At 41.4% G+C, this 27,712-nt stretch overlaps 1 protein-coding gene across 4 annotated transcripts in view; it reads right to left on the bottom strand.

Annotated features, from left to right (window-relative positions):
- sgcd (sarcoglycan, delta (dystrophin-associated glycoprotein)) overlaps positions 1-27,712 on the bottom strand; it is a 428,494-nt gene that overhangs the window by 77,743 nt on the left and 323,039 nt on the right. For all 4 annotated transcript variants that reach the window (XM_084940968.1, XM_084940967.1, XM_084940965.1 and 1 more), the window contains 2 exons: positions 13,413-13,500; positions 9,705-9,824 (listed from right to left, as the gene is read on the bottom strand). In XM_084940968.1, coding sequence (XP_084797094.1) covers positions 9,705-9,824; positions 13,413-13,500 — 208 coding nt within the window. The remainder of the gene's footprint in view (positions 1-9,704; positions 9,825-13,412; positions 13,501-27,712) is intronic.

The raw sequence follows: 27,712 nt of genomic DNA, 5'->3' as shown, positions 1-27,712 counted from the left end.
TTACCATAACAGTTATATTGCAGTGTAAAGACCCTACGATATTAGAAAGAAACCGCACCTCCAATGAGCAAGCACTGGGCGACAGTGGGAAGGAAAAACTCCTTTTAACAGGAAGAAACCTCTAGCAGAACCACGGCCAGGGTGGGACCATCTGCTGTGACCGGATGAGGGTGGGGGGCAGGAAGACAGGACAAAAGACAAACTATAGGAGTGAGAGCCAGAGATGAATAAGGTGCATAAACACGTAGTGAGTGAAGAAGAAACACTCACTGCATCATGGGATGTCCTCCAGCAGCCTGGGCGGATTCAGGGTTATGTGACCCAACCCGAGTTATATGCTTCAAATTTAAATGAAGCCCCAAGATCAAAAATGACAAACATGCCTTTGTGACTGAAATATCAAATCTAAGGTCAGATTTAGTGTCCAGCAGTAGGACAAAAGTTCGAACTGGCCAAAAACAGTGACAAAGTTAGAAAAATCGACATGAAAAAACCTGACATGATGCATCTCAAGGGGGTTTTTGCTCTAATTACAGTTTAAAATAGAAGGGCACTGAAGGAGAGCACATCCTCTGCAGAGGCCACTGGCCTCTCTCTCTTTGCTGAAAGTGATCTACGTCCACACCAATTCTCTTTGTCCATCCACCTTCTCCACGCCTGGTTTCATTACATGAGCCTCGGTAGTTTTAACATAAAAACAGAGACACTTCGCTGAAAACAAACAGCTCTGTCGTGTCCTGATCTGTTGCCCGAGCAAGCATCGCTTTGATCGCACCTCATAAGCACAGCTCATTGTCAAAACGCTTTTCACATTGACTGATTCTGTCCAATGCCAGCGCTCAGTACAAATGCAGCACTCTGGTCAGAGCAGGTTTCAACTGGAATCCAGTCAAAGTAATGAGGGGTGATCAGATTTAAAGGAATGGGCCTGTAAAAATCACCCATACCCATTTTATTTGGCCAGATATCCCCTTTTAGTTCGTTTTTCTGGGCATGTCTAGACAGCTGCTATTTTTAAGATCACCAGAAGTCACATCCTGCTCACTTGAAGAGTCCACAGTTTCTAAGCCTGTAGGCAGTGGGTCAGGAGAGAGTGAAACCAGGACAATGCTTCTCTTCTTTTCCTTGACATTCAAGGGGTTGAATTCGTCCCTCAGGGTTAGACTGTCAAAGTGCAGTAGCATCAAAACTATCTGAACTGTGCTGCATGCCAGCGTGTGGCAGCACACAGCACACAATCTTCCCAGGCCACCTGGACCACTCACCAGAGTTTCTTAAAAGCAAAGTTGAAGCGTCTCACAGTGGTGAGACGCTTCAGGACATCCAGCACTGACAGCAGACGAATGGCAATAATCCTGGGAAATTGGGAATAATCGGTTAATGCCCACATTTCAATCTCAGATGAAAAACAACGTGCTTTAATATTTTGGAACATTTTGTTCAGGGACATCCTCGCCTTTACAGACACACACAGAGGAAGACATGAAGAAGTCAGCAGGTAAAGGAGGAACGGACTGGACATAGGTAACAAAGATTACAGATGCAAAAATATAAGCACTGCCAACTGAATCATGAACATAGATCTACCTTGACTGCAACAGAGCTTGGCATAGTGGTCTGCCTGAACTAACTGTGTCCAGGAAGATGCCTCAAGACATAACAGTTTAGGTACTGCGACCCTGATAAGGACAAACAGAAGACAATGGATGGATGGATGAAGCCGTATAATAGCAGAAAAACATGGCTGTGGATTAATGGGTCAGATAAAACAGGAACTACATAAGCTGCTGTGGACTGCAAAGCAGCCTGCAGATGCAATGGGATGCCAAAACAGACGAATCAGATGTGGAGGAGGTCATCAGCTCTGTCATGTCAAGTGGTTTGGCAGTAAGATCAGCTGTAGTCAGCTACAGTAGCCGATCTACCTGGACCACCTGGATGTTTTTGACATTAAGCTCAATTTTAAAGAACCAAAGACCGAAATCCACCAATTTACTCAAAACTGTACAAAAGCAGAAAAACATGACTGACAACAGCAGTGATTTTGATAACAGTTAAAATAAGCTGTATTATTCTAGAAAAGTTGGAATATTCCTGCATTCATAAATATATATAATAACCTCATACTGTATTTATCAGCGCAGTCGACCGCTCTGCACTTTCTCAGCTCTGAGGTAAAAACCAGCCGGCACACTCACTCCGCATGAGCGAGCAGTGCTTATTTTGGAGCTGCAGTTTGACTCGAGGAGGGTCCGAGCGGCTCACGAGGAGATATGTTGTGGGAATATCAGCTGACCCAGTGACTTACAAACCTCTGCTCCAGTCTCCCTCTGCTGTCCTTCAGGCTTTTTATTTAGCTCACATCGACCGGACACGCCAACGTTTCACAGTCAAGCAACACATTCATAAACGACTCTGAATACATGCGATCCAAACTATGTGCTCAGAGTTTTGCAGTTTATACTTCTGTTTCATTTTTTTCTTACTTTGACCTCACTTTGATCTCCAGCATGCCACACGTGTTTGTTTACATCGATTCTCACGCTCAGAATGATACTTTGCTTTGATGTAGTGCAGCTTTACTACACTATAAAACTTAACCCTGATGCAGTAAAACTGAAAGGAATTCTGACACAGACATGACAAGCAATTAGACCACACTGTAGGTGGAAACAACAGTTCAGTTACATGTTTTAGTACGTAATAATAATTAAAACCTGAATGTGGGGAAAAGATCCTGGGGAAGATTATAAGCAGCCATTACAGCTTGAAAAATGTCGTTGATATACAACAAACGTAACCGAAGACGAAAGTCGATGACCGTTCCAGCTCCTTCTCCCACAAAGCAAAAAGCTGCTAAAATGAGCAAAAACAATCCACATAAAGGATTTTAGGTCAGGTTTGACCCATCCTATCATTACATTCCCTCTGTTTGTGTTCTCATTTACTGTCCGTCAGCTGGGAGCCTGCCACCGTGTCTGACTAGACCATAAATAGTAGAAGGCACTGATGGTGGCGTCATGGATTTCCAATGACCTCAGTCGGACCAATTAAAGTTACACACAGGGGATAATTATGTATTTTATTGGTGGGGAGGAACGATGGGCCTGGTAATGACATGTGGCAGCTTTATAAGCCTCCGCGGTGCCTTCATACGTCAACGGGACAACAGAACCGACAGCAGCTCGTCTACAGCTGCTGTTTCAGCCGTCTGTTAGAAGAGCGCACTCGCATGCAAAGTTAATAATGCATACTGTAACTGTGTCACACACTGCTCTCCAACTGTTTGTACTAGTCAAAGACCAAGCCATTGCAGCTCCTTCCTATTCATGAACTAAAGAGAAAACAGAGAAAGGGACCGAGTGGGTGTAAGCAAGAAAAACGTGTCCAGTTGGATCTGAATATCAGAAATATATTCAGTCCCAGTGAAGGCCACACTCGGAAATGAGAATCTACTTTATTGACATGCTTTAGAGGTATTTTGTCAGATCCTTTATTTGATATATATTTCTACTTCTCTACATAGTTTTATGTTTGCTATAACACTTATAAATCATATCTTTTGTTAACATCACTGGTCTATTTAAGTCAACAGAAACTACACTATGTTTTCTACGAGTCTTAACCTGTTCTCAAAGTGATATTTCACAATAAATGCATTTATATTTCAAGCAAGTCATCAGACAAATAAGTCTGTCTAAGGACAACATGACATCATAGATGCAACAGCAGCGTTGACGGGGTATGGAGGAGATGGAAAGGAAAGATACCTCCTCCATCCCGACCTCCTCTCTAAAAGATTGTTGCAGTGCTACATACAACATGTTATTTCCACTCCTGCCTTTAGATAACAATCAATATTTGCAGTTCAAACTCCATCTTTAAGATCCCACAACAGCCAAATAAACAGAAGCAGTGACAGCGAATATATCTCTGCCTGATCTATCCAGGACTCCAATATTTTTTGAGCACGGACCGAATCATTTCTCAGAGCGTGAAATGTGAAATATAAAGACTGAATTTTCCTTCGGCTTGTTCTCGTCTGGGGCTAAATTCTTGTGCAAGTGTTTTTGTGTTAATGACGAAATAAACTTGAAGCGAAAAAAGAAAATATACTGTAAGAAGTGAAATTCAGGTATCGCAGCTACACTGAAAATCTTCACACGGTTATTAGAAATTAGACAAATGCAGCGAAGCTCAAAGACAAAGATTAAGAAACACAGGAGTAAAACAATAAGAGACACGAAGCGCAGTTCAGTCTAACACACCTACGTTCAGAACCTTTGAGAATAACAGAAATCTTTCAGGAGCTGAAAGAGCTGACTGCGTCTGCCGAGGCAGCCGATGCCAAGGTGTTTGATTATCCCCGTCGCCTTGAGCGGCCTCGTCGAGCAGCTGTGGAGATAAACGGAGTAATTGACAAATCGCGGGTGCTCTCTCTCTGACACTGCTCCCGACTGCTTTTTAGTGTTGTCGCCACGGTGGACTGAGCTGCTGAGAAAGCTCGAGTTTCATTCAGATTTCCCCGTTTTTCCTGCCGTGTCTGTCTCAAGAGGGCATAACCTGGAAGTACGAAGGGCTCTTTGAACTGTGTTGAGTAAAAGAAGAGTTAGAAGAAGCAGCTAATGAAGCTGCAATTCAAACTCAGGCATAACTGCACACCAACAGCAGCACTGATAATTTCAGTTTGTAACCTCCTGCAGAAATATTAATGAAATTATCTGATAATGCAGACTGTCAGTGAGGTTTGTGCTTAGTTTTTGGTGAGTGAAACTACGTATTCGAGCAGCACTCCACCAAAAGCAATCACAACAGCAGCTGTAGCGCTGTGTCGAGCCTTCGTGTCTTTATATTCTGTTTCCAAGGAGCCAGACATTCCCGTCATTTTTAAAGTAGCCTTGATTAATATCTCTCCAGCCTTACTGAGGGTTTTCACAGTCTTTCTCTGGACATTGGCTGCTTATACATTCACCTTCAGTCCAGTCCATCAGAGGAATGCTTCTTTCAGCTATTTAAGCATAAAAACACATGTAGCTCAACAGGTGAACCACTGTTGTGTCTACACATAACAGACACGTGAGGCACTTTTGCAAAAACACATAATCTGTTCCCATTTCTTTAGTTGAAAGAACAATAAATATCAAAACTAACATCATCAATGAATATTTGACATGCAGTTTTCCTAATTGGGCTTCCATCAAGTCAGCAAAGAGGCACAGAAAAGAAGATCAGACACCAACTCGGGAGGAATAGAAAGACAAAGGCAACAACATTGTCATCCCCTGTGTAGCCGGTGTATCGGAAAAACTCAGGAGAGTTTTCTCCAAGTACGACATCCCAGTATACTTCAGACCCAGCAACACACTCAGACAGAAACTGGTTCATCCCAAAGACAAAACTCCTAAACACAAACTTACTGTATGCTGTACAGTGCAGCGAGGAATGCCCAGACCTCTACATTGGAGAGACCAAACAGCCACTTCACAAGCGCATGGCACAAGATAGAAGAGCCACCTCCACAGGACAAGACTCAGCAGTCCATCTGCATCTAGAGGACAAAGGTCGCTCTTTCGAGGATGCCAATGTTCACATTTTGGACAGAGAGGACAGATGGTTTGAAAGAGGAGTGAAAGAAGCCATCTATGTCCACTGTGAGCGACCATCTTTGAACAGAGGCGGTGGTTTACGACACCAACTGTCTGCCATCTATAATCCAGTTTTGAATTCCCTCCCCAGACGCCTTAACGCCCACTCACACCCTGGGTCATCTGACCTCAGGAAATCACATGATAGGGTGGGGTGGACCTACACCCGTCTTCACACCTTGGCTCGTGTGATTAGGTAGAAGATCATTGGGAGGTCCATTGTCCCTCTTGGGGGACACTCCCACAGGGCTTAAATCTGGGACTCTCCACCATTTGACCCTAGAACTGAAGAAGCTTCTCAGATGAGAGGTGAAACATCTTCAAGCAACTTAAATAAGTCCAGACGCTTTTCTTTCCAAGCTCCTTAGACTACGATGACCTGGATGACTGAGAACCTTCACAGACATCAAAACTAACAGTTTGACAGGCACTAAACAGAACGTTTGCACCAAAATAGGGACTCTCCAAGAGCATGAGCTCAGCACAAACTCAGCATATCTAAGCACAGTGTGCAGTGTGTCCTTAACTGGTGTATTATATTTGATAATTAATTATTTTTTCGTTTTTGGGACGTCTGCATGCATCATGCATCGTCATTCTCCTCCCTGAAAGCAAATGCAAAAAAAAAAACTGGCAGATGTAGCCAATATGATAGAAATCAAAAATAATATGCAAACACTCCATTTTTAATGGATTTTAATGGAATTTTATGGCAATTATTTCATGATTCAGGCTTTAAATTGTTAAAAAAAAAAAGCTGCCAAACTTGACAAGTGGACGAATTCAAATCAGTTTATTTATACAGCAACAAATCACATCAACAGTTTCCCCAAGGTGCTTTATATTGTAAGGTAAAGAGCCTACAATGATTCAGAGAAAACAGTACAGTATCTGGCAATCATCTCCTTATGAAACGGTAATGAATCCAACAAAGACCCAAGAGATGGATCTGATCCTTCAGTTTGTCCATCTACTGTTCACTGAAGCTTCATCAGAAATGGCCTCAGTCAAGGGTGGCTGTCAATACGACATTTTCAGGAAGGGAAACGGGGAGAAAAAGTTCATACATCTAAGAAAGCACCTGACTGACAACGATCCCAAACACGCTGCCAATGCAGTGAAAGCAAACCTGGACCGAAAAACACCCAGCGCCTGATCCTCAACATTACTGAAGCAGAGTGGGATCATCCTGACAGACAGCAAAAAGGGAGAAACATCCAAGGAAGAGCTTTGAATGTCCTTCAAAAAGCCTGGAGAACGATTCCTGAAGACTACTTATAGAAATCCAGAGAAGCTGCCACACATACGGGCAGACCAAATATTAACTTTCAAACTTGTTACAATTATACAAACTCTTTTTTTTTTGCCTTGTTTCGATAATTTGCCACATCCATTTCTCATTTAGCAGCATATAAAGAAATGATTTGAGACTTTTGTCCAGTTTTGTACCTTTGAGGCTTGGAAATGCATCAAAAACCAGTCCAGAAACCAACGGGTGAAGTCAAGGTGGCTACATCCATCTTTTAAATACAGTCTGGTTATGCCACCAAATGTGAGACAAGTGACTTTGAAATAAATATTGCAATAAAAGCTACACCTTTCTATTAAACAACTCACAGCGCTACCTGTCCTTCCTCTCCTCTGTGCTGTCCGTCACCAGCCTCCATCTGTGCCTCCCTCCGTCAAGAGGAGCACTTTGCCGAGACCGGTGACAGTAATAAAGTCTGACTCAGTGAGGCTGGAAAGGATGTAAATGAATGTAGATGAGGATGAAGAGTAATTGCTCACACAGAGTGCTGTGAAAGGTGTGTGTCAGAGAGAGTGAACCCTTTGGAGCTCTTAACTGGAAATGGGTGGCCCAGTCAAAGAGGAGAGACTTCAAATATCTGTTTCTCTATTAATGTTGCTGAATGGATGGAGCAGACGGGTGAGCGTCGGTGAATGATGGCAGATGCAAAAATAATGGGGAATGATGTCACAGAGGAAGCAGCAGAGAGAAAGAGAACGTTTTTAAGTAACAGGGAGGGAAGGAAGAAATTAAAGAAGGCGGTTATTATCTCACTAAATATTACATTTTTTGTATTACTGTTCATCTCATTCAGGAAAACTTAACGTACACTCATTCTGTTGGATAAGTGTGGAAAACTGATGTAGACACGCCAAAAAAAGTCTATAAAATGGTGCACACAACACCTACAAAAACTTCTGTATGACAGAATACCTGACTTCAGTTTGGCCAGTCTCCTTCTCAAAGCGTACCAAATGGCTGCTTTGGCGTTTTCAGTGTATCCCTGGAAAGGTCTGCTTTGACCACATATTCACTGCACTTTGAGATTTTACCACAGACATCAAACAAACATCAACTTCTGTAACCCGACTTTCATAACGAGGCGCCTTCGTCAATGATTTACAAACATTACAGTTTTCCGTGGAAGGCTCCACCATGCCCATTCCTGATCAACACCTCTGGATCTCTTAGCGATTGTATTACATGCCAATTTATCCTCCCCTGAAAATTCCTGAAAAGCCAAGAATCTTTTGCCCACATAAACACAATATTCACTCAGCATGGCCCTAGAGTCTAGATCAGGGATCTCGAACTCCAGGCCTCGAGGGCCGGTGTCCTGCAGGTTTTAGATGTGCCCTTGAACCAACACAGCTGATTTAAATGGCTAAATGACCTCCTCAACATGTCTTGAAGTTCTCCAGAGGCCTGGTAATGAACTAATCATTTAATTCAGGTGTGCTGACCCAGGGTGAGATCTAAAACCTGCAGGACACTGGCCCTCGAGGTCTGGAGTTCGAGACCCCTGGTCTAGATGGTTCATACAACTCTATCCTTCAAACCTATAATGTCTAAGCCATCTCCGGTGATCAGCACAACCCTAGCCTCAAACCCTAAAACCCACGCCCCCATCAGATTTGATGAAGAGAGTGAATGCAGTTAAATGTATGTTTTGGAAAACCATCCTCAGCTCCAGGGGAAAAGCAAGACCTCGCAGGTTTCATTCACTGTCACCATAAATCAAAATCCCATTTTTGCAGCTCTAAAAACACAGTTTCACCCTCAGCTCATTAACGACCCTCAGGCGGGGCATCCATGTCAAACAGAGTCTCTGTTTAAGTCAAAGCTCCAGTCTTGTGACATGACCTTATGAGAAAGGGCCGTGAACATTAAGCTTAAATCTGCCACTTCCTGCAGGCAGACTCTGGGATGATCGTCTCTGTTGGAGCGTTAATTGTATGCAGATGCTTTGTTTATGCTTGTATTCATGATGTTGTCTGTGAGCTAATTTTGTCTTCACTATCCTCCGTTACACCCCTCTGCTCTCACAGGAAATCATTTGTCGCAGCGGCGTCACTCGGAGGCCGACTGGCCGCGGCAGTCAGAACAACTCTGTCACTTCTTATCTCCCGTCATAAGCACAAAACTCATTTGTCTAAAGCACTAACATGTCAGCCTCTTTCCCCCCCAGAGTCCTGTTGGCGAATATGAGCTCCCCAACACATCACTCTCTTACCTAGCTTGAATTTCTCTCTCTGGAAAGAAAAAAAAAAACCTATCCTCCTCATCCTTTTTGCTTGTCCTTTTTAGTTGTCATCTTACTCCTGGCATACATGACTACAACCAGCAGAGATCTGAGCCTTGCTCTTCTCACTATCGACTGCTTATGATGCTAATATAAGCATTACATTACTCTGCTTTGCATTTATTGTATGTCAGTTTGACACATTACATCAGCTTGGATACAAACGCATGTGTGCGTCTCAGTGTGTTTCTCTCTGTGTGCGAAAGAAAGTAGTATATCTTAGCTAAAGCGGTTACTACTAATATAACCCCTAAAAAGGCCACAATAAAAGTCCTTAGAATCTCAAGTTAAAGCTTTTTACCCTCCCAAAAGTGAGTCCACCAACAAACAGCAGTTTTAACTCCTTATTAACAACATCGCAACAAGAGCCGCACCTATAAAACAAAAGACCACGCACTCACGCACATCAGCCATTTTCCCACTTTAGATCCTAACCGAGTATTCAAGGCTTTTGAAGGCGGCCACTCACCCATCACTCGGAGCCGGTCTGCGCCCACCACCACCTCCTGCTCATCGGCGGAGAACAGGAGCTTCCCAGAGGTGGATTTCACTTCAAACATCTTGCCTCGTGCTTTAAATCCACTGGATCCTGAACCGAAGGAGAAGAGAAGAGAGAGGAGACATCAAAGAGGAGGGACTGGAGCTGATTTCTTACCGAATTACCCAAGAACATGAAAACTTTAAAAAAAAAAAGCACCCTGGTGGAAGATGTGGGACTTATGACCAAACCTGCAATATTGATTTTGTTGTGATTCATGAGACTGCTGAGAAAATGTCCAATAAACCAATCCGGTCTTTAAGTCTGACGTCATTAGCTGTGCCTGGGCCCAAATTCAGCTGCAGGTCCCAAAGTCAAACGAACACCGCGGCATCACTGAGAGTTAAAAACTGTCTAAATTCTTTCATCTTTAATAAAATGTTACATCTCTACCAGGTGTAACATCTAAGTTTAACATCCAGGCATCCATGAAAACAGAATTTATTACATTTAACAGTTAGAGTTAGAAGTTAACAGGAAGTTAGCTTGCTAGCTTCCATCTAAACATGATATAGCATGTTCTGACGGAGAGATTTCTGAAAAAATTAAGACGTACAGCTCTGCTATCGCTTCCAACATAAATGAAGACAGAAAATTAAACAGCAGTGGCTTTTGTTGGTTTACTGAAGTTGGGCTAGCTGGTATATAATGATGTGCTACATGATCGCTAGCAACACAGCTATGTTAGCATAATATAAACACAGTGAAGCTGGAGGATGAACGCTAACTTTTACTCGATAAAAGTTAACGTCAGGGTTCCCGATAGTTAGGGACAAATGCAAATCGCATGGCAGGATGCTGTAAACGGACCAAACTTCAGTCAGGAGAACAACTGAGATCATACGAGGTTAGTCATTTATATACTGCTGCATTGGCTGTAGTTACATCGTAAGGTTTTAAAAACTGAGCTTTAAAATGAACAGTGATAATAAAAACCGAGAGAGGCCGACAGTGATCACTGACTGTTTTTAGGGGCTTATTGAGATTAAATAGAACAAGATACAAAGCATTAATATATGTTAAGAACACAACACAGTCATTTTTTATCACTTAAAGACCGGATTAACTGTGTGTTCTGATCAAATGTAACCAGAGTCAAAGGAGGGATAGTCATCCCCTTTGCTACAGAGGCCACAGGTGTGATGTCATATTTAATTGCAGTGCCTTGTGATATTGTTATTTGGTCACCAATGCCTAATCCAATTAGTGGAATTGCTGATCATTAATTCATATTAAGCAGACGAGTAAATGCCAATGTCAAGTGGCTTTGAAGGACAGGAAGAATGAAAATAAGGCAACAGTCATATATCAACTAAATGTCACTGTCTTTTCCTTTTATTTGGAATTTTGTTGCTATTCCTAGTTTATAAATTAGAAACAGAAACAGTTCTGATCTAATTAGAAAACATGAATTATTCAGCCTAAGCCAGTTTAAGATATTACATAGAACAGAATAAACAAGGAAACATCTCGAGTATAGTTGTGATAAAACGTTTAGAATTCCAACCATCCAGATGTGACCTGTTGGTGGAAGCGATCTTCTCTGCAACATGGTTGTGCAAACCAGACACATTTCACTGAACGTGTGCCGGAAAGATCCTCATGCGCCAGCTGACACAACTCTGACTGGTGTCACAACAAACAAGAAAATGTAGACAACTCCACCCAATCCCAAATTGCTTTGTCTCACACGGTGGTAGAAGACACCCAACGCAGAGGCTGACTGATTGACACGCGCACAATTGATTCTGTCACTCTCCATCTGGGGTGTGGAGTTCCTCCCCGTACACCAACGCCGCTAAGTCATCAACGCATCCGAGCAGACTTCATCTTCCTCCTCTTCAGACTCGGGAGGCAAATGTCAGCTTGCTTTTTAATGTGAGAGACGCCTCTCGAGCATGTTTACGCCGAGTGATTTCAGTTCACCAAAAACTGTCAACTCGATCAACGTGACAGGTGGCGAATGCAGAGATGTAAAGAAGAAAGCACAATCACAGAGTAATGGAGGAGAAACTGAGACCTCTGCTGGCATACTTAAAAGGATCAGAGGAGAAATAAAATCACGACGTGTAAATGCTTAATTATAAATAAGGCAATGACTTCTGATAGCAGGAGCAGCTGCTTCAAACATGAGTCTGGATTAGAAACGGTTCTCAGAAAGAAATTTGGGAGTTGCAAAATATTTCACATGCTGTAGAAGAACATATGCTAAACAAATGTTCCCTTCACATTCTTGAATCTTTGCAATATGGAATGATTTTAGCTTAAAAAATTCACTGTGATGGAGAAGTGATCAAAGTCGTTGACTTTGAAATATCTCCTGTGAATATTTTAAAAGCTATTAGAAGTTATTTGTTGGGTAATGGAGCTTACACTAAAGCCTGTAGTATGAAGCAGGATTAGGTTGCAGTCATATGGGCCTAAAGACCTCCAGTTGGTGACCCCCAGAAAAAGGTCTACTCCCTGACTGACTGGTGATTGGTTGCTGAAGGTTGCACAGATGGAACCAGAAACCTCCTTCTGATTGCTTTGGTCGTTACCAGACTGCTGTGGCTGCAGTTTGGATGGAAGACGCCGAATTGTCTGCAAACAATTTTGCTTTATACGTCAACGGTCTCCATTTACAGTTTGTATTGGCCTTTTTAAAGTTTCACTTAGTGAGCAGTTATTAATAGCAGACGAGCTAGCGTCTTTATTGCAACCAATGTGAGACTGTGGCAATCTAAACCTGACCAAAGCAGTCAAAAAGAGGTACGCACAGAGGGTTAACAAGGAGTGTGGTAACTCTGTGGTAACTTATGCTGAAGGGCCAACCTTCGCTGGAGTAGATTATGCTCTGTGTATTAGATTCGAGGTACAAAACCGATCGGTTCTCTGATCAGCACCTTTTCTGGAGGATTTCTCAAACCTCGCTGAGCTTTTGCTGCAGCAGCTGCTCTGCTGTACAAGCTGTGTTTTGGGTTCAATCTGCATATTTTACAAAGATAGTGCAAACTGTAATTTTACAAAAATAAAAGCTTTGCTGCCAGTACACCTGTCCATGTTTGTGACATAATTTCCTCTAGGGATCAATAAAGAATTCTGATTCTGATTGGTTAGATCCACCAACACTGCCATTCTCGTGTGAACATGCTGACAGCTAGACTGTGAAACTCTGTGTTGACTTAACAAGTTGGTAATCACCATCATGTGACCATTTAGCCCAGTTGGCTATATTTTTGTTATCTGGTTTCACTTTCACTGACATGAGCAGAGTATGTCAAACTTGTCCTTGTGATGGGCTGACGACCTGTCCAGCATATAGCACACCTAACCCTGTCGTGGCCCAGATGGACTCCAACCCCTTTGTCATCCTGAATTGGATAGCAATAGAGAAACTGAATGGACGGAGGTTTTGAAAGATTTGGTCCAATTCTTAAATGAGCCTCATTGCGTGGCTGCTATCTTTGCCATATCTCTCTTCTAAGACAAGTTTTAATCCCAAACAGCTTTCTGGCAAAATGAAGGTCAAGTAATAGAATAAACCTGAGGGGAAGAATCAAAGGAACTCAGGTCTACTCCAGTTTAACCGCTGCCTGTGAATCTTTGCAGATTCTAATGAAAACAATGAAAATCAGCGTTTCTCCGGCCGAGTCTTACCTGTGACGAGCTGTGTGAGCAGCTTGTTGTTGTTGTTGACGATATTGACGGACACATTTCTGGATGACTGCAGGAACAGTGGGCGGCCCTGCGGAGAGATCGACCAGATAACTCATTTAAAGCAATGTGCAACTGTCATCAAGCTGCTAATGCTCATTTAATCATGTGAAGTCCAAGTTTTAATCGATGAGGACAAGTAACCCGAACCTTGTTTAAAAAACTAGTTTTATCTGTTTCAGTTAGAATCTTTATTTTTCGTCCTCTGATTGCTGAGACTCTGGGATATTTTTCAAAAGCCAAACATCTTACATTTTAATATATTTATGTGTCCAAATTTACGATTAAGGTTACTTATCACTGACAGCGACTTAGACTAAGGTATAAACACGAGTCGGGGACCGAAAAAAAATAAAAGGAGTACAAAAAATGAATGGGCCACAACCACTGCTTCATCTTCAACCTTTTATAAGATTTACTTCGCTTCTTCCCATCACCTAATTATCTTGAATTTTTTGGGCTTTCAGCAAAGAAATTGGGTGCAGTTGATTTATAACTCAATACAAAATAAGAGCTTCGGAGCATATCGTGATTGCACGCGAATCCAGATTACCTTCTCTTCATAATAGTTGAAAATTTTAAATGATTAAAATCCAATATCTAATGTTGATGGTACAATTTTATACTGTACTGTGATATAAGAATCCAATATCTAAGGATGATGTTACAGCTGAACCACTAACCAGCATTTAGCTGAAAGCACTCCCACTGCGTGGCCATTGACTCTCTCACGCTTGCATTGTGTTTGATTTTGTTGCCTTATGTCTTTGCTGTGCTGGTCTTATATGGCCTCAGTCAGCTGCTAGATAATGAAAGTACAAATGCATCCACACACACATAGAGATGGCCACAAAGGTGTGACTTCAGACACACACACACCGCCATAACTGTCCGCACTCAGCCTCCTGCTCCGTTTGATAACTTCCATTTCTCAGAGTGCCCTGCATTAATCTGTAATGCTGATCACGTTGGACACTCTGCTCTTTCTGTGCCCGACTAATCTTCATGCCTCAGTCAACTTCTTAATTAGAGATAACGGCCTGACCATTGTGCTGCGCTCGTAGCCGAGGAGGGGATATGCCTTGTGTGTATATTACAGATAACATTATGGCTCTTGCCAAACTTATTGAAGTTCTCACAGTAAATACATCCAATATGTGATACACAAGTAGGAACTTATTACAATAACAATGAGGTGTGCACTGAATGTAAAACTAATAAGTTGGAGAACAGTTGACACTTTGTGTTGCATTAACTGTGGACTCGTTTCTGAATGTCAGTTTGACAAATAGTGCCCGGGTGTGTGTGTAAAGTACTTTTAAGTAGTTTTAAAACAGTGTCCCGAGGTAAACAGACTGTACTTATATACTGCTTTTCTACCCAAATTGAGCACTCAGAGAGTTTTTGTACTACAAGCCTCATGCTTCAAGTGCTTTGCCTAACATTCACACACAAACGCACGTTCTGACAGATGAATCACGGCCAACTTGGGGTTCAGTATTTTGCCCGAGGATCCTTCGACATGCAGTCGGAGGAAGCCACAGATCAGATCACCGATCTTCCAATTAGTGGATGACCCACTATGAACCACAGCTGCCCCAAGGTGCCATGGCAGTAAGGTTAGATGTATTTATTTTTAACAGTGCGTACTAGTCGAAAGAAAGAGATAATTCACTCCAAAGAAGATAAAGTATCTGCAATTCAAAGTTTCGCCTCAAAAAAGGGAATTTATTGACTATTTCCAATGTTTTCTAGTAGTTGCTAAAGATTTTTGGTTAGGAGAAACAGATACCAGTGCAAAAACACTCAGAGCCCAGGTTTATAAGTGCTTCTGAGTCAGAAAGATACTAGAAGCTATCTGACTGGGATGCACTTAAACATCCTTAAAACTGCAGTGAGTTTCTTTACTGACAGCTCAATGCAAAGAGGAGCGAAAGCCTACCCAGACACACAAGACGAACGGGAGGTGACCATGTGTTCCCAGACAAGCTGAAGTACTGGAAAAACCTCATAGCCTCCAGCTGAACAGCTCTAAAGAGTGAGCAGAGACTCCCCAGCATGCTGAGGCACGATAGCAAACTTAACAGTGTTTACAGTGAGCTTCACTTAAACGCATTTTTAATAAAGAGTCACAATAATGACCAGAAATATAAGGAGGAGACGCTCCACTCCAAGAATCCTGAATAGAAATCTGTGGAGGAATTCTCCCCTGCTAAAGACCACAGCTGCCCTTTTTCTATTAGCTGATCATGTTGCACTGATGCAGCAGTAGCAACAAGCAGAGGGTCAAAGAAAAGGCTGCCACCATTCCCGGAGCATCCCGCAGCGCTCCGTGGGCTCTGACTGAAGCAACTGTGTTCCCCTCGTCCATAATGTGAATCCGGTTAGTGGCTTCATTGGATGTCAATGTGATTTTTATTTATTTTTTACCTTATTTTGGGTCAAAGTGTGCAAAGCTTTGAATGGGCTTTTATCAGATTTGACCTGCATTTCTATACACTCAATTGGAGTGCAGAGCTGCAGTAACCACTGAAATTGAATTTATGGCGCTCGTTTCTCATTTAAGTGCAGACTTCAAAATAACCATCTGGATTCTTTCCAAGATAACTGCTTAGATTTGCTTTTAGAAGGACTTTGACAGTGACAGAGACGGTGTCTTTGCAATGACAGGCTTTCAAAGCCTTTTTGCCTTAATAAAAACATTTTGTCTATAAATATATATGTTAAATTTATTTCAACAGCATTCTCATACAGAGATCATGCTACGTGATGCATTTTGTGTTTCATCAGCCATACAGACAAGACTTGCTATGTTAAGGTAAGGACAAATGACGGACTACTCACTTGCCAATCACAGGCTTTTCCTGACAGGAAAGTTAAACAGTGGCTCAAATAAAACCGTTAGCTTTTAAATCGTTCCACTTTTAGGCTTTTTCAGGCCACTTTTGAAAACAAATCTTCAAAGTAAAACAGGGAAACCAACCCAAGAGAACACTAAGGAAGACTCACTACTAGAATACAGAAACACTGGAAACAAATACTTAACGTTCCAGGAAATAGACTAGCCCTGGTGCTTATTTCTCAGTCTTCAATGTCATGTAGTTTTTTTGCAGTCTGAAACTGGCAGAACTCACTGCAGGTCCCGCTCGTACAGAATCAGTTTAACTAAGCTTTGCCTGCAAATCTGCATCCAATTGTTTAATATCACTTTTGAGGAACTGAGAGAGAGTCCACGTTATATTATTCATACATTTCCTGTAAAGATGGAGATAGCAGTCATCCCTACTGCTATTATGAATGCAAATCTAGTGATACCAATGTTTTGACTATATCACTGGCTCATATATTATTAATACTAAGCACTAGAGATATATTATAATATATCACTAATATAACTGCCTAGAGTATTTTTTGTTTTCAGCCTGTTTGCAGTTTGGATTTGATTTTCCAGCCCTGGAGGATGCTTCATGTTAGAGCGCTAGCTGAGGCTGGCTCCAAAAGCAAGTCGATCCCCACAGACTTCCACGTATAAATACACACTAAAAATGCATGTTGCCAATCGGATATAAAAATGGGAACAGCCTCTATGGATAGTTTCCCTCTTTGAAAGAAATGTAAAGTGGCTGAAATTTTTATTTTTTTTTTTCTTGTAGCTGGAGCTGCAAATTCCAGTCACTAAACTGAACCTCTGTTTGTGCTGCTGGAGCCTTTTGAACAGAATATGTTATATTAAAAATCTGTGCTTCAGTTTGGTTCTTTCACAGGCGACCTTCAGCAGTCACTGGGACGTCAGCGTCATGTAACAGTCACTCTGAGTCTGTGGGCTCTCTACTTTTACTTATTTCCTGATGGATTCTTAGTTTTCTGTGTTTTTATCTTCTTCATGTTTTTTTGGGGTGCATTTAGTCTCAATATCTTATTTCCTGGTTATGTTAGCATTTATTTCTTCACTCAGCGTTTATCATCCTATCCTCTTGTCCCATCCATCCATCCATCCATCCTCTTCTGCTTATCCATTTCAGGGTTGCAGGTGGCTAATACAGGTCTACTTGTGTCAGTTCTTCAAATATTGATACTTGCTTGTAGTTTTACTTCCCTCGTTTTTCGCAACTTCGCAACAGCCTCAATAAACCGTTCGCCGTTCGTTGAATCCCACCTGTTTTCCATGTCTGCATTTTGGGCCCACAACATCACACATGGTCTGTATAATCTGTATAATCGTCATAGCAGTCAGAGACAGAGACAAGTAGCTGCAGCAACAAATGGATTGCTCAGAGTTTGAGTGAGCAGCACGCTCAGCCTAGGCTGATTGTACTGGTCATGTACTGGTGGAAGGAAACCCATCTCCAAACAATCAAGGACCAGCTTGGGCTGACTTCTGTAACATAACTGATTACAGTGTCATCTGCATATTGTTGTATTCTGGTTTCATTCCTATATAAAAGCAAGTTACTTACAAAATTAGTTACTAGGCTAAGTAACTTTATATAAATTTCTGTTTATGCAGAAAACAAAAAAATGTGCATTTTTCAACAGTTTAATTTCTCTATTTCTGCAAAATTCCATTAAAGACAGCAACTGCATTTGCAGAGTATTTTCACACCCGTTCCCCATCTTCAAAGCAAACACTGTGAGGTCTGTGCAGTAATTTTGGTCGTGGTCATTGCTCGGTGTTAGTGACTGTGACCAAATCATTACCATTGACAAAAAAGACCAATAATGGGTGATTTTACAGTGGCTGCATCCGACCTTTTTACACAGCTTATGGCTTTTGGTCATCATTAGTTCATGAAACCTGAGTTTCTCTCAGAATTGTGACCCAGGCAGTTAATGGATGAGATCTCTCCAAATTTTTCACTGCATGCCTCACTGCTCACATCTTACTGTAGCTGTAATGACCTGCATCACTACTAAACTCACACAGAAGACATGCTGATGGATTTCTGGTGTGAATTCAGGTAGTAAGCTTACAGATATAAATCAATCCAATAACTAATTCTTTATTAATTTATGCTTTTATGATTCTCCCATTAATCAGTCCTTCCCAACTTGGAGTTTTCCTGTCAAAGAAACTTAATGTAGCTCAGTCTGTGGAGCCAGACACACTCAAAAGTCCTCCAATAGTTCAGATATTATTAATCTGGACCAAAACATTGAGCTGTGATTTCCTTGGGTACATAGCAGCCACACTGATTTTAGATTATGAATACTGACATAACTATTCAGACATTTCTTATTACTTCTATGGCAGTACACAGTAGATGCCAGTACTAATCGATGAGTTTAGCCAGCAGCAAATATTCTTGGTTAACAACGAGTCCTGAGCTTTAAAATCATCACCGTGTTCCAGCAGCAGGTAGCTTATCGTTCCATCTTCATGTAGGGTTTTTTTCCTCTGAGACGCCTCAGAGCAGCTACAGCAGGAGTCCTTCAGGGCTGTTTGTGTACACTACACGCATTTAGTTCATTGCAGTGCGGTGCCTTTGATCCGCTCTGTCTCCCTCTTCTCTTTGTTACTAATGCAACAGACCATATTACTCCCAGCAGGATGCCTCTCACACAGAGAGGAATTGGGAGGGAAAAATAAATAAAAAATAAAATAAGAAGGGAGAGAGGAGTTAGGCGAGAGACCAGAAGAGAGATGTGTGAATTACAGTTGGTTATAGAAATGTTTCTTGGTGGCAGAGCTGCTCCGAGGGTTGAATTAAACCTTGGTGAGATGGGCCAAAGAACCAATATGTCTGGAGTAAAACATTGGCTGATTTTGGTAATTTGGGTTGAATGAAAATAAATCCACAGTGTCGAGGCTCACTTTGAAGAGCTCAAAGGTAATTTCAAGATGCTGGAGATGAGCAGTGACTGAATAGGTCTGGACGGTTGACTAATCTATGAGCCTAGCTGCTCAGTTATTGTTTTTAAAATACACGATATATAAAAATATTCTAAAAATATCTGGTTTATGTCAGTTTTGTCCTTTTTGATATTCAGGATCGGTTCTTGTCCTCCAACCAAACCATCACATTGGTTTTTTGTTCTCATACTAAGTGTTCCTGAGACATCAAACTTTTCTTTTCTTTGGTAAAGCTCAGATTTGAAAGCAGTTAACGTGGACGAGGTATAAACACCTTTGATTTGGAAAATGCAGGTCCTACACACCTTCTACGTGCACTTTGTTAGAGGTCACTTATCTTTACGTGCACATAACCACAAGTCATAAAAACAGGTCGACACAGAACCAATCGAACGCTTTCTGAGAATTTCTGACAGTCCGCATTTAAAGGTTGATCAGGAACGAGCTCATAAGAGACACACGTCATTATTAGTTGCCTTAACACAATAGTTGTGTTAATTAGTAAATGTCAGTGTGCTTCAGTCACCATAGAAAGACATTTAGACATTTCACAGAGATACCTTAACTTAAGTCAACATTTATTTTGATTTACTGGAAAATGCACAAGAGTGACTCTGCTGCTACATTAGATATTTAATGTTTGAGGGTTTAAAGGGTTAATGATGGATTTTTACACCTCAGTATGTATCTATAAAAACCTGATGCCCACTAGAAAAGATTCTGGTTTTCCCAGGATAGAGGGTGGTCTCTGCATAGACAGAGACCACCCTCGCTAACCTCTGATATCATTTGGCTCTACAAATATGGCTGAAATATGACCAAAAGGGCTTCATTCAGAAAAAAGAAGATTTCCCTGCTAACCTGAGGGTGACGAGTTAAATGCGTTTTAACCTTCTAGATTAAAGTACTCGAGAATCTTGCTTTTTAGTGCCAACCGATGGTTCTAACGGCCTGACTGATGGCAGCTCTTCTGGAAGTCTCCTCTTATGTTACTACAATGGCTTGTAACATGTCAGCCGCGAAGCAGCTAACGATGGTTAGATTAAAAGTTTTGTACAATTAGTTGCCAGAAGAAGTTTGCTGCACTTGACGCCCCTGATTTGAATAAAATAGCTTGAACTTGAACTCTATGCAAATGCGGAGCAGCCAACTTGTTTCCCCTTCACTTTAAACACAGCAAAGAAGGCACTGAGGACCTGCTGGCAGAGACACGTCTTACAGCAGCTTTCTGTCACCCTTTGATAACAACGGTAACTTCACTTAGACAAGCGAAGCATAAAAGGAAGCAGAAAGAGGAGCGTTGGGAAATACAGAGCGGACGGCTAAATTTTTATTTAGCGGTTGTTGTTTACCCACTCCTGGCCGACTGTGTACTGGTCTTTTCCCATCGCCTCCTCCTGGTTATCATTATTCCTCTCATATCCTTCGCTCAGTTTCCAGTCATTCATCCCTCTCTCTGTCCCCTTTCTGTTTAGCTCTCCTTAAGCTCCGCTGTTTTGTATTATGTCCCCTCTTTTACTTGCAGCTTGCCCTTTCTGTTCTCAGTCTGCTTTTACGTTCATCCCTCTTCACGGTACAAGAGCAGAAGACATGATCCGCACTTTCAGCGCTGGTCTGGTATTCATATTTTATGAGCTGCTTTGCTAGTTATCGGCCATCTATCCTGATAGACGAGTTCAAACTTTGGCTTTCACCTAACGAACATATGGGAATGCAGAGCCCAATTTATGCGCTGGGGATTTGTTATCCCCTGTTCCTGCTTCTTGGACAAGTAGTGAAACCCTTTTATTATGAATATTTCACAGTGCTATGATACTGCATTGCAAACACGCCGTGTTTGTTTGAGTTGGTGTTGAACTTGGCTGTCTCCTGCACGCCGCCTGTCAAAGCAAGCTTGCTGGTGTTCTGATTCAGTCCTCCTCCATCTGTCTCGCTGTTTCTGTCTCTATTACTGCTGCTCCTTCTTCCTCATCTCCATCTCCGTTGTTGATATGCTCTCCTCCGCTCTCTGACTCGCTCCTGTATCCCCTCTGCATTATCGGACCATCTGTCCACTACCTGCACACAGCAATGATTGCTCCCAGAGTAGAAAAGACAAAGGGAGAGAGACCCTATCGCTTTATTGTGCCCATCTCTCCCATTTCTCTGACATCTTCTAGGCCTGGATGCTCGTGTAGTTGCTGTTTGGACACCAGGAAGCACCCCAGAATGTTAATTTGTAAAGCCAGCATAACAGGGGACCTCAGCCAGACAGCATTTCGATTGGTAAACACCAAAAATCCTACTGCAGGAACACTGAAACTGTAGCTGAGTGCAGAACGCGGGGAGAAAACGTGCTGATAATACTGACGTGTTTGCTGCTCCTGTTTGTTTCCTCAGCAAGTCTGATACATTTGCACTAGTACAGCCACACCGTGCTCACCGTGATCAGGCAACAACCTCCCTGAGGCTGAAAATGAAGCCAAAAATTGCATTTCCTCTAATGGCCAGTTCAATCCTCATAGACCTCTATGTTAAAAGGACCAGCTCCTCCAGCCATGAAAAAAAACAAGTTTCCAGCCTGCCACTAAAAATTATTTTACCCTTTCCTGTATCATAGCAACTGCACGGGGAGGGTGATGCCTTTTTTAATATACCTCACCCAGTTGGATTTTGTTAAGGTTTAAAGTCTTGGGTGACTCATATGTCCCAAAATTATGTCTGAAGAGTGGAAATGAACACTGGAACGTTTTGCTTCCAAACCTCTGAGCTTGTAGCAATATTGGTAAATAAAAGGGTTCCTTTTACCCCTTCTTCTCTCTGGCTGATTTAAATGGACGATACGTTATAGTGACCGGATCAATTTTTAATATTAATGTTACATTAGCAAATATATATTTATATTAGCGTCCTCGGCCTCCTGCCTTGTTTGAATACCCATTTATTTATTATGGGTGGTGACTTTGTGCTTGGACCTGATGGATAGATCGTCTGTAAGAACTGGATACTCGACAACAAAGTCAGCTTCTTATTTACAGTCCTTTTTTTCAACCTACGGCATCTCGGACATTTGACGTTTTTTTTACACCCACAAGACAGACAATATTCCTTTTTTTCAAATGCTCATCAAACCTACAGTAGAATTGACTATTTTTTTTTACTGATAACAAACTAACCTCTCTTGTTAAGTCATGTGATTATCAGCCTATTGTAATATCTGACCATGCGCCCTTAATATTGACACTGCCCAGTATGGAGTCTCCTAAACGGATGTGGAGATTTAACTCTCTTTTGTTAAGTGATGAAAACTTTATAGAATTTATTTCGGATCAAATTACCTACTTTTTGGAATTTAATTTAACTCCAGATATTTCCATCTCGTCGGTCTGGGAGGCTCTTAAGGCTCATCTTTGCAGCTAGGTTATATCGTTTACAGCTAATAAGAAACGCACTTCTACTTCTAAACTAAAGGATTTGGAAAAGCAAATAGCAGACTTGGATAATAGGAATTTTCAGAACCCCTCACCAAATTTATATAAAGAACGTTTGAAACTGGGTGCAGAATATGATGTGCTCGCCTCACATTCTATAGAATATTTATTGTTAAAGAACCGCAGTGATACCTATGAACACGGAGATGAGGCGGGAGAGATTCTAGCAAGACAGTTGAAATATGCAAGAGCCAGGCAAACTATTAATGGGGTCGCAACCCGAGATGGTGGAACTGTTACAGTTCAACAGGGGATAAATGATGCTTTTCAGCATTATTATTATAAGTTGTATAGCTCCGACAGTACCAATGATTCTAACCTCCTCTCTGATTTTTTTAGAGACCTAAAGATTCCAACATTGTCCCCAGACGAGGTTTCCACCCTGGATGCACCTCTGCAGCAGCAAGAGATCATAACGGCAGTAAAATCATTACAGTCTCGCCGATCACCAGGCCCTGATGGCTTACCGAACGAGGTTTATGCCACCTTTGCTGGAAAACTAGCCCGTGTGTTAGCTATGTTATATACTGATTCTCTTGCCAAAGGTGTTTTGCCTGATAGCCTAAATCAAGCTTGTATAACATTACTTCCCAAAAAAGATAAAAACCCTTTGGAATGTGGATCTTATAGGCCGATTTCACTCCTGAATTCAGACGATAAAATACTAGCGAAGGTTTTGGCCAACCGATTGGAAAAACTTTTACCCAACATAATCTCTTCAGATCAGACTGGTTTTATTAAAAACAGGCACTCCTTTTTTAGTATTCGTCGACTATTTAATATAATGTACACCCCCAGCCAAGCTGCTTCCGAATGCCTTCTCTCCATGGATGTGGAGGCTTTCGATAGAGTGGGAATATCTATTTGAGGCCTTGCAAAGATTTGGGTTTGGAAGTTCCTTTTTATCCTGGGTGAAATTACTCTAAGCCTGTCCTTCAGCTATGGTACTCGCTAATAACCATTATTCTAACCCGTCAGGGCTGCCCCCTCAGCCCCCTCCTTTTCGTATTAGCTATTGAGCCGTTGGCAATAGCTGTAAGAAGTAATCATGCTATTCAAGGCATTTCGCGATATGGAACTGAGCATAAATTATCTCTCTATGCCGATGATCTCCTGCTGTTTGTGTCCGAGGCTGAGGTAACAATTCCCTCCATTCTTGAACTTTTTGATACATTTGGGCTTGTGTCAGGCTATAAATTGAATCTACACAAGAGTGAATTACTGCCTCTAAATATGCCTCTCTCCACATTAGCAAACATTACTGTTCCCTTCAAGATTGCAACGCACAGTTTTGTCTATAAAGGCATAATTGTGACGAAAAACTTCAGTGATCTCTTTAAAGAAAATTTTACTAAGTTACACCTCAGTATGCAACAAGACTTGTCAAAACGGTCGCCGCTTCCTCTCTCGTTAGTTGGGAGAGTGAATGTAGTTAAAATGTCTGTATTACCCAAATATCTTTATCTGTTTCAAAGCCTCCCTTTATACATTCCGAATGTTTATTTTAAGAAATTGGACTCTGTAATTACATCATACCTTTGGAACAACAAGAAACCACGTTTGCGTAAAACACATCTGCAAAAGTCAAAGCAAGACGGAGGCCTGGCTCTACCGAATTTCTGTTATTATTACTGGACCTCCAGTTTACGCTGTCTGACCTACTGGCTGCACTATCAGCACGACTGCAGCGGACCCGTATGGGTAGAAATGGAGAAGCTTTCTTCTGGTTCTTTCTTGCTATCGTCTGTCGTAGGTGCATCTATCCCGTTGCCCAAAAGCCTGACAATTGAGAATCCTGTAGTTAATAATATTATCCAGATTTTCTTTCAGTTTAGAAAACATTTTAATCTTCTGAAGATGTGCTTAGGCAGCCCAGTAGCTTCCAACTATGTTTTTTCCCCTTCAATGTCTGATGCCACATTTCAGGGCTGGCAGAGGCGAGGGCTGAGATCTTTAAAAGAACTATTCATTGACGGCACGTTTGCCTCATTTGAACAGCTGACTAATAAATACAACTTACCCCACTCTCATTTTTTTTAGGTATCTACAAATACGACACTTTCTTTCAGGCTCTATCCCAGGGGTCCCGAATAAACCCCCTAATGATGTAATGGATGACATTATGCGTTTTAACCCGGCTAAGAAAAAGGTCATACCATCAATACTTGTTCTGATTTTGCACCTGGGTTCTTCTTCTATGTCTGCAATTAAGCGATCCTGGGAAGAGGATCTTAGAATCTGTATTACTGAAGCAGACTGGGGCAAAGTTTTAAGTAATATTCACTCGTCCTCCATGTGTGCAAGACATTGCCTTCTACAGTTTAAAATAGTGCACAGGGTTCATCTTAGCAAATCGAAATTGGCAAAGATGTATCCCCAGATTGACCCAACGTGCAAAAGATGTAAATTGGCAGAGGCGACCTTGATCCATGTGTTTTGGTTTTGTCCCAAAATACAAAAGTTCTGGACGGATGTCTCTGAGGCGTTGTCATGCATATTTGGAATGAGAGTGTCACTCTCAGACTTATTGCCTTCTCTACACTATTGGCAAGACGTCTAATACTTTTGAAGTGGAAGGACGCGGCCCCGCCCACAGCTTCGCATTGGGTTAAGGATGTATTATTTCATCTTAAATTAGAGAAAATTAGGTTCGTTTTGAGAGGCTCTGTAAATAAATTTAATAAAGTCTGGAAACCCTTTTTGATATTTTTTGACCAACCATCTACACAGATTCACGAATGACCTTTATTTGTTTATTTATTTATTTTTAATTATATTTGTTAGCTTATTTTTTCTTCCTTCTTATTCTTTATACCTTGGCTGGTGTTATTTTGCACTAATTGAAAGTTTTTCCTTTTAAACTTTTGATTACTTGACAGCGAACAGGGGTGTTGTTTGTTAGGGTGGGTTTTTATTTTAAATTTTCTCCCCTCTTTTACTTTTATTTGATGCTTTGTATTTTTGTATTTCATTGTGGAAAATAATAAATATATTAAACACCAAACCTCTGAGCTACGAAGAGAAAAACCCACCCCAACGTGTGTGTGTGTGTAGAGTGACGTGCTACAAGTAAGCATTTATCTATCTGCATCACTATTAATTAAGTTATCGAATTCAAAGAGCATGAAGGGGATGAGTTTAAGTTAAGAATGTATGGCATGTATGTATTGCATTCTGTGTGAAGTTTGGACTGTGGGTGGAAGCCAGAGGAGCCACCGAGCATGTGCAAAGACAAACATTTTAGTTTAACTGGTGATTCCAAATTGGCCACATGTGAGCTTGAATGGTTTTCTGTCTCCCTTGAAAGCTGTCCACAGTGTAGACGGCTGAGATAGGCACCAACTGTCTGATTACCCTGAATTGGATTAGCAGAAGAAAATGGATGAATGGAAATAAAACTGGATCCTATTGCTGCTGAAGCCCTCTGATGCCACGGAACATTCATTCTAATCTAATATTGTTTTATTTTACAATATAACACGATTTAACAGGATGACAGCTTGATTTTTTTGTTTGTTATAACACATGTGGTTCAGTTTTATTGTTAGAAAAAAAAAATCAGTGAGAATTAAAATCCAATTGTGACCTAGCAGCACACAACATGAGTTGATGGTAACCTGGCCTGATCCTAACTTAGAGGCACACAGACTTTGTCTTGTGTTATTACTAAACACAAGATTTCCCTTATCTATATATGTTATAAACTGGTAAATTGCTAATATCCATAAAATATATTTATATTAGTATGATATTCGTTACCTGGGGCCTCAAATATGGCCCCAACAGACTTAGGCGTTAGAGAGAAGGTCAAACCACGAGCTCTGTTCATTAAGCTCAAAGGAATTCTCTTCATGTCGAGGTTTTGGACACGTCAGACTGAGAGGATATGCAGTGGCTGACAGCCATATCTTATGGGACTTGAGAATGCTTCAGGATTCCAGAGGAGGCGTGAATGAGAATAGTAGATTTACTGAGCTTTAGCCTGCTGGCATTATAACCTGACCCAAATACATGTGGAAGGAAAAAGAAGTCAGATCATCAGTTACTCTTCTGAGAACACGCGCCTGCTTCAACATAACCTGTTTTAACATAGTTTTGGATTTCTTTTTAGGTTCAGACATTTGCTGAAATCAGCTTGTCGTACGTGCAGCTGAGTTGATAGCACTCGGAGTCCAACTGGATTGTCTCACATGCTTAATTCTCACTGTACGAAGCTCAAATTCCCACTACCACACCTACAATCATTAGACACTTCACACCTTCTCAATCTCACCTCATTTCGAGTATTATCAGTCAACAAGTGTTTCACAGCGCACTGAAAAGTATGAGACAAAGTGTATTTTTCCTAGAAGGTAATTTGCAAAGCAGTTTTTAGTTCATGTGATGAGTGATAAAAAAGACTAAGTGCTAATGTATCGATGAGCTGCTGCTGCTGCTGATTTTAAAGTATTTCAAATGGTGATTTAACCACATTTCACACATTGCTGTGGATACGCTGACTCCCTGTGCTACGGGAATTTGTAGGGGCAGGTTTGACTGTTTTGGATGGTTTGGATAACAAAATGAGCCAAAGTCACACTGAAGGTGATATCACAAGACCTAAATACAGTAACTCACAGTATTTTACCATAATGGAAGAATATAAAGCAAGGGCGCTTTAACAGGACAAGCGAGGCAAACTGTTCTTGCCTTGTCAAATCTAAAAATAGACACAACGTAATAGTTGTCAAGGTAAAACAATCTCCTATCTTAGACAGTAACGCCATAAATGTCCTCACCAGTTTGCGTCCACCCTTTACTGGCTGCAGTCGGCTACTGTAGCTAAAAGCATCACTTGTTTTGTACTTATAGGAAACTGTAGCTGTCTCCGTTTTACGAGTGGGTCTATAGCTTTTTTTCTGGTGGTTTGTGCATGTGCACTG

The sequence above is a fragment of the Perissodus microlepis genome, chromosome 10, assembly GCF_051167445.1.
Source record: "Perissodus microlepis isolate ML-2025 ecotype Zambia chromosome 10, ASM5116744v1, whole genome shotgun sequence".
Lineage (NCBI taxonomy): Eukaryota > Metazoa > Chordata > Actinopteri > Cichliformes > Cichlidae > Perissodus > Perissodus microlepis.
The sequence above is the reverse complement of the archived record's forward strand: the minus strand, read 5'-3'. Positions and strand labels throughout refer to the sequence as shown.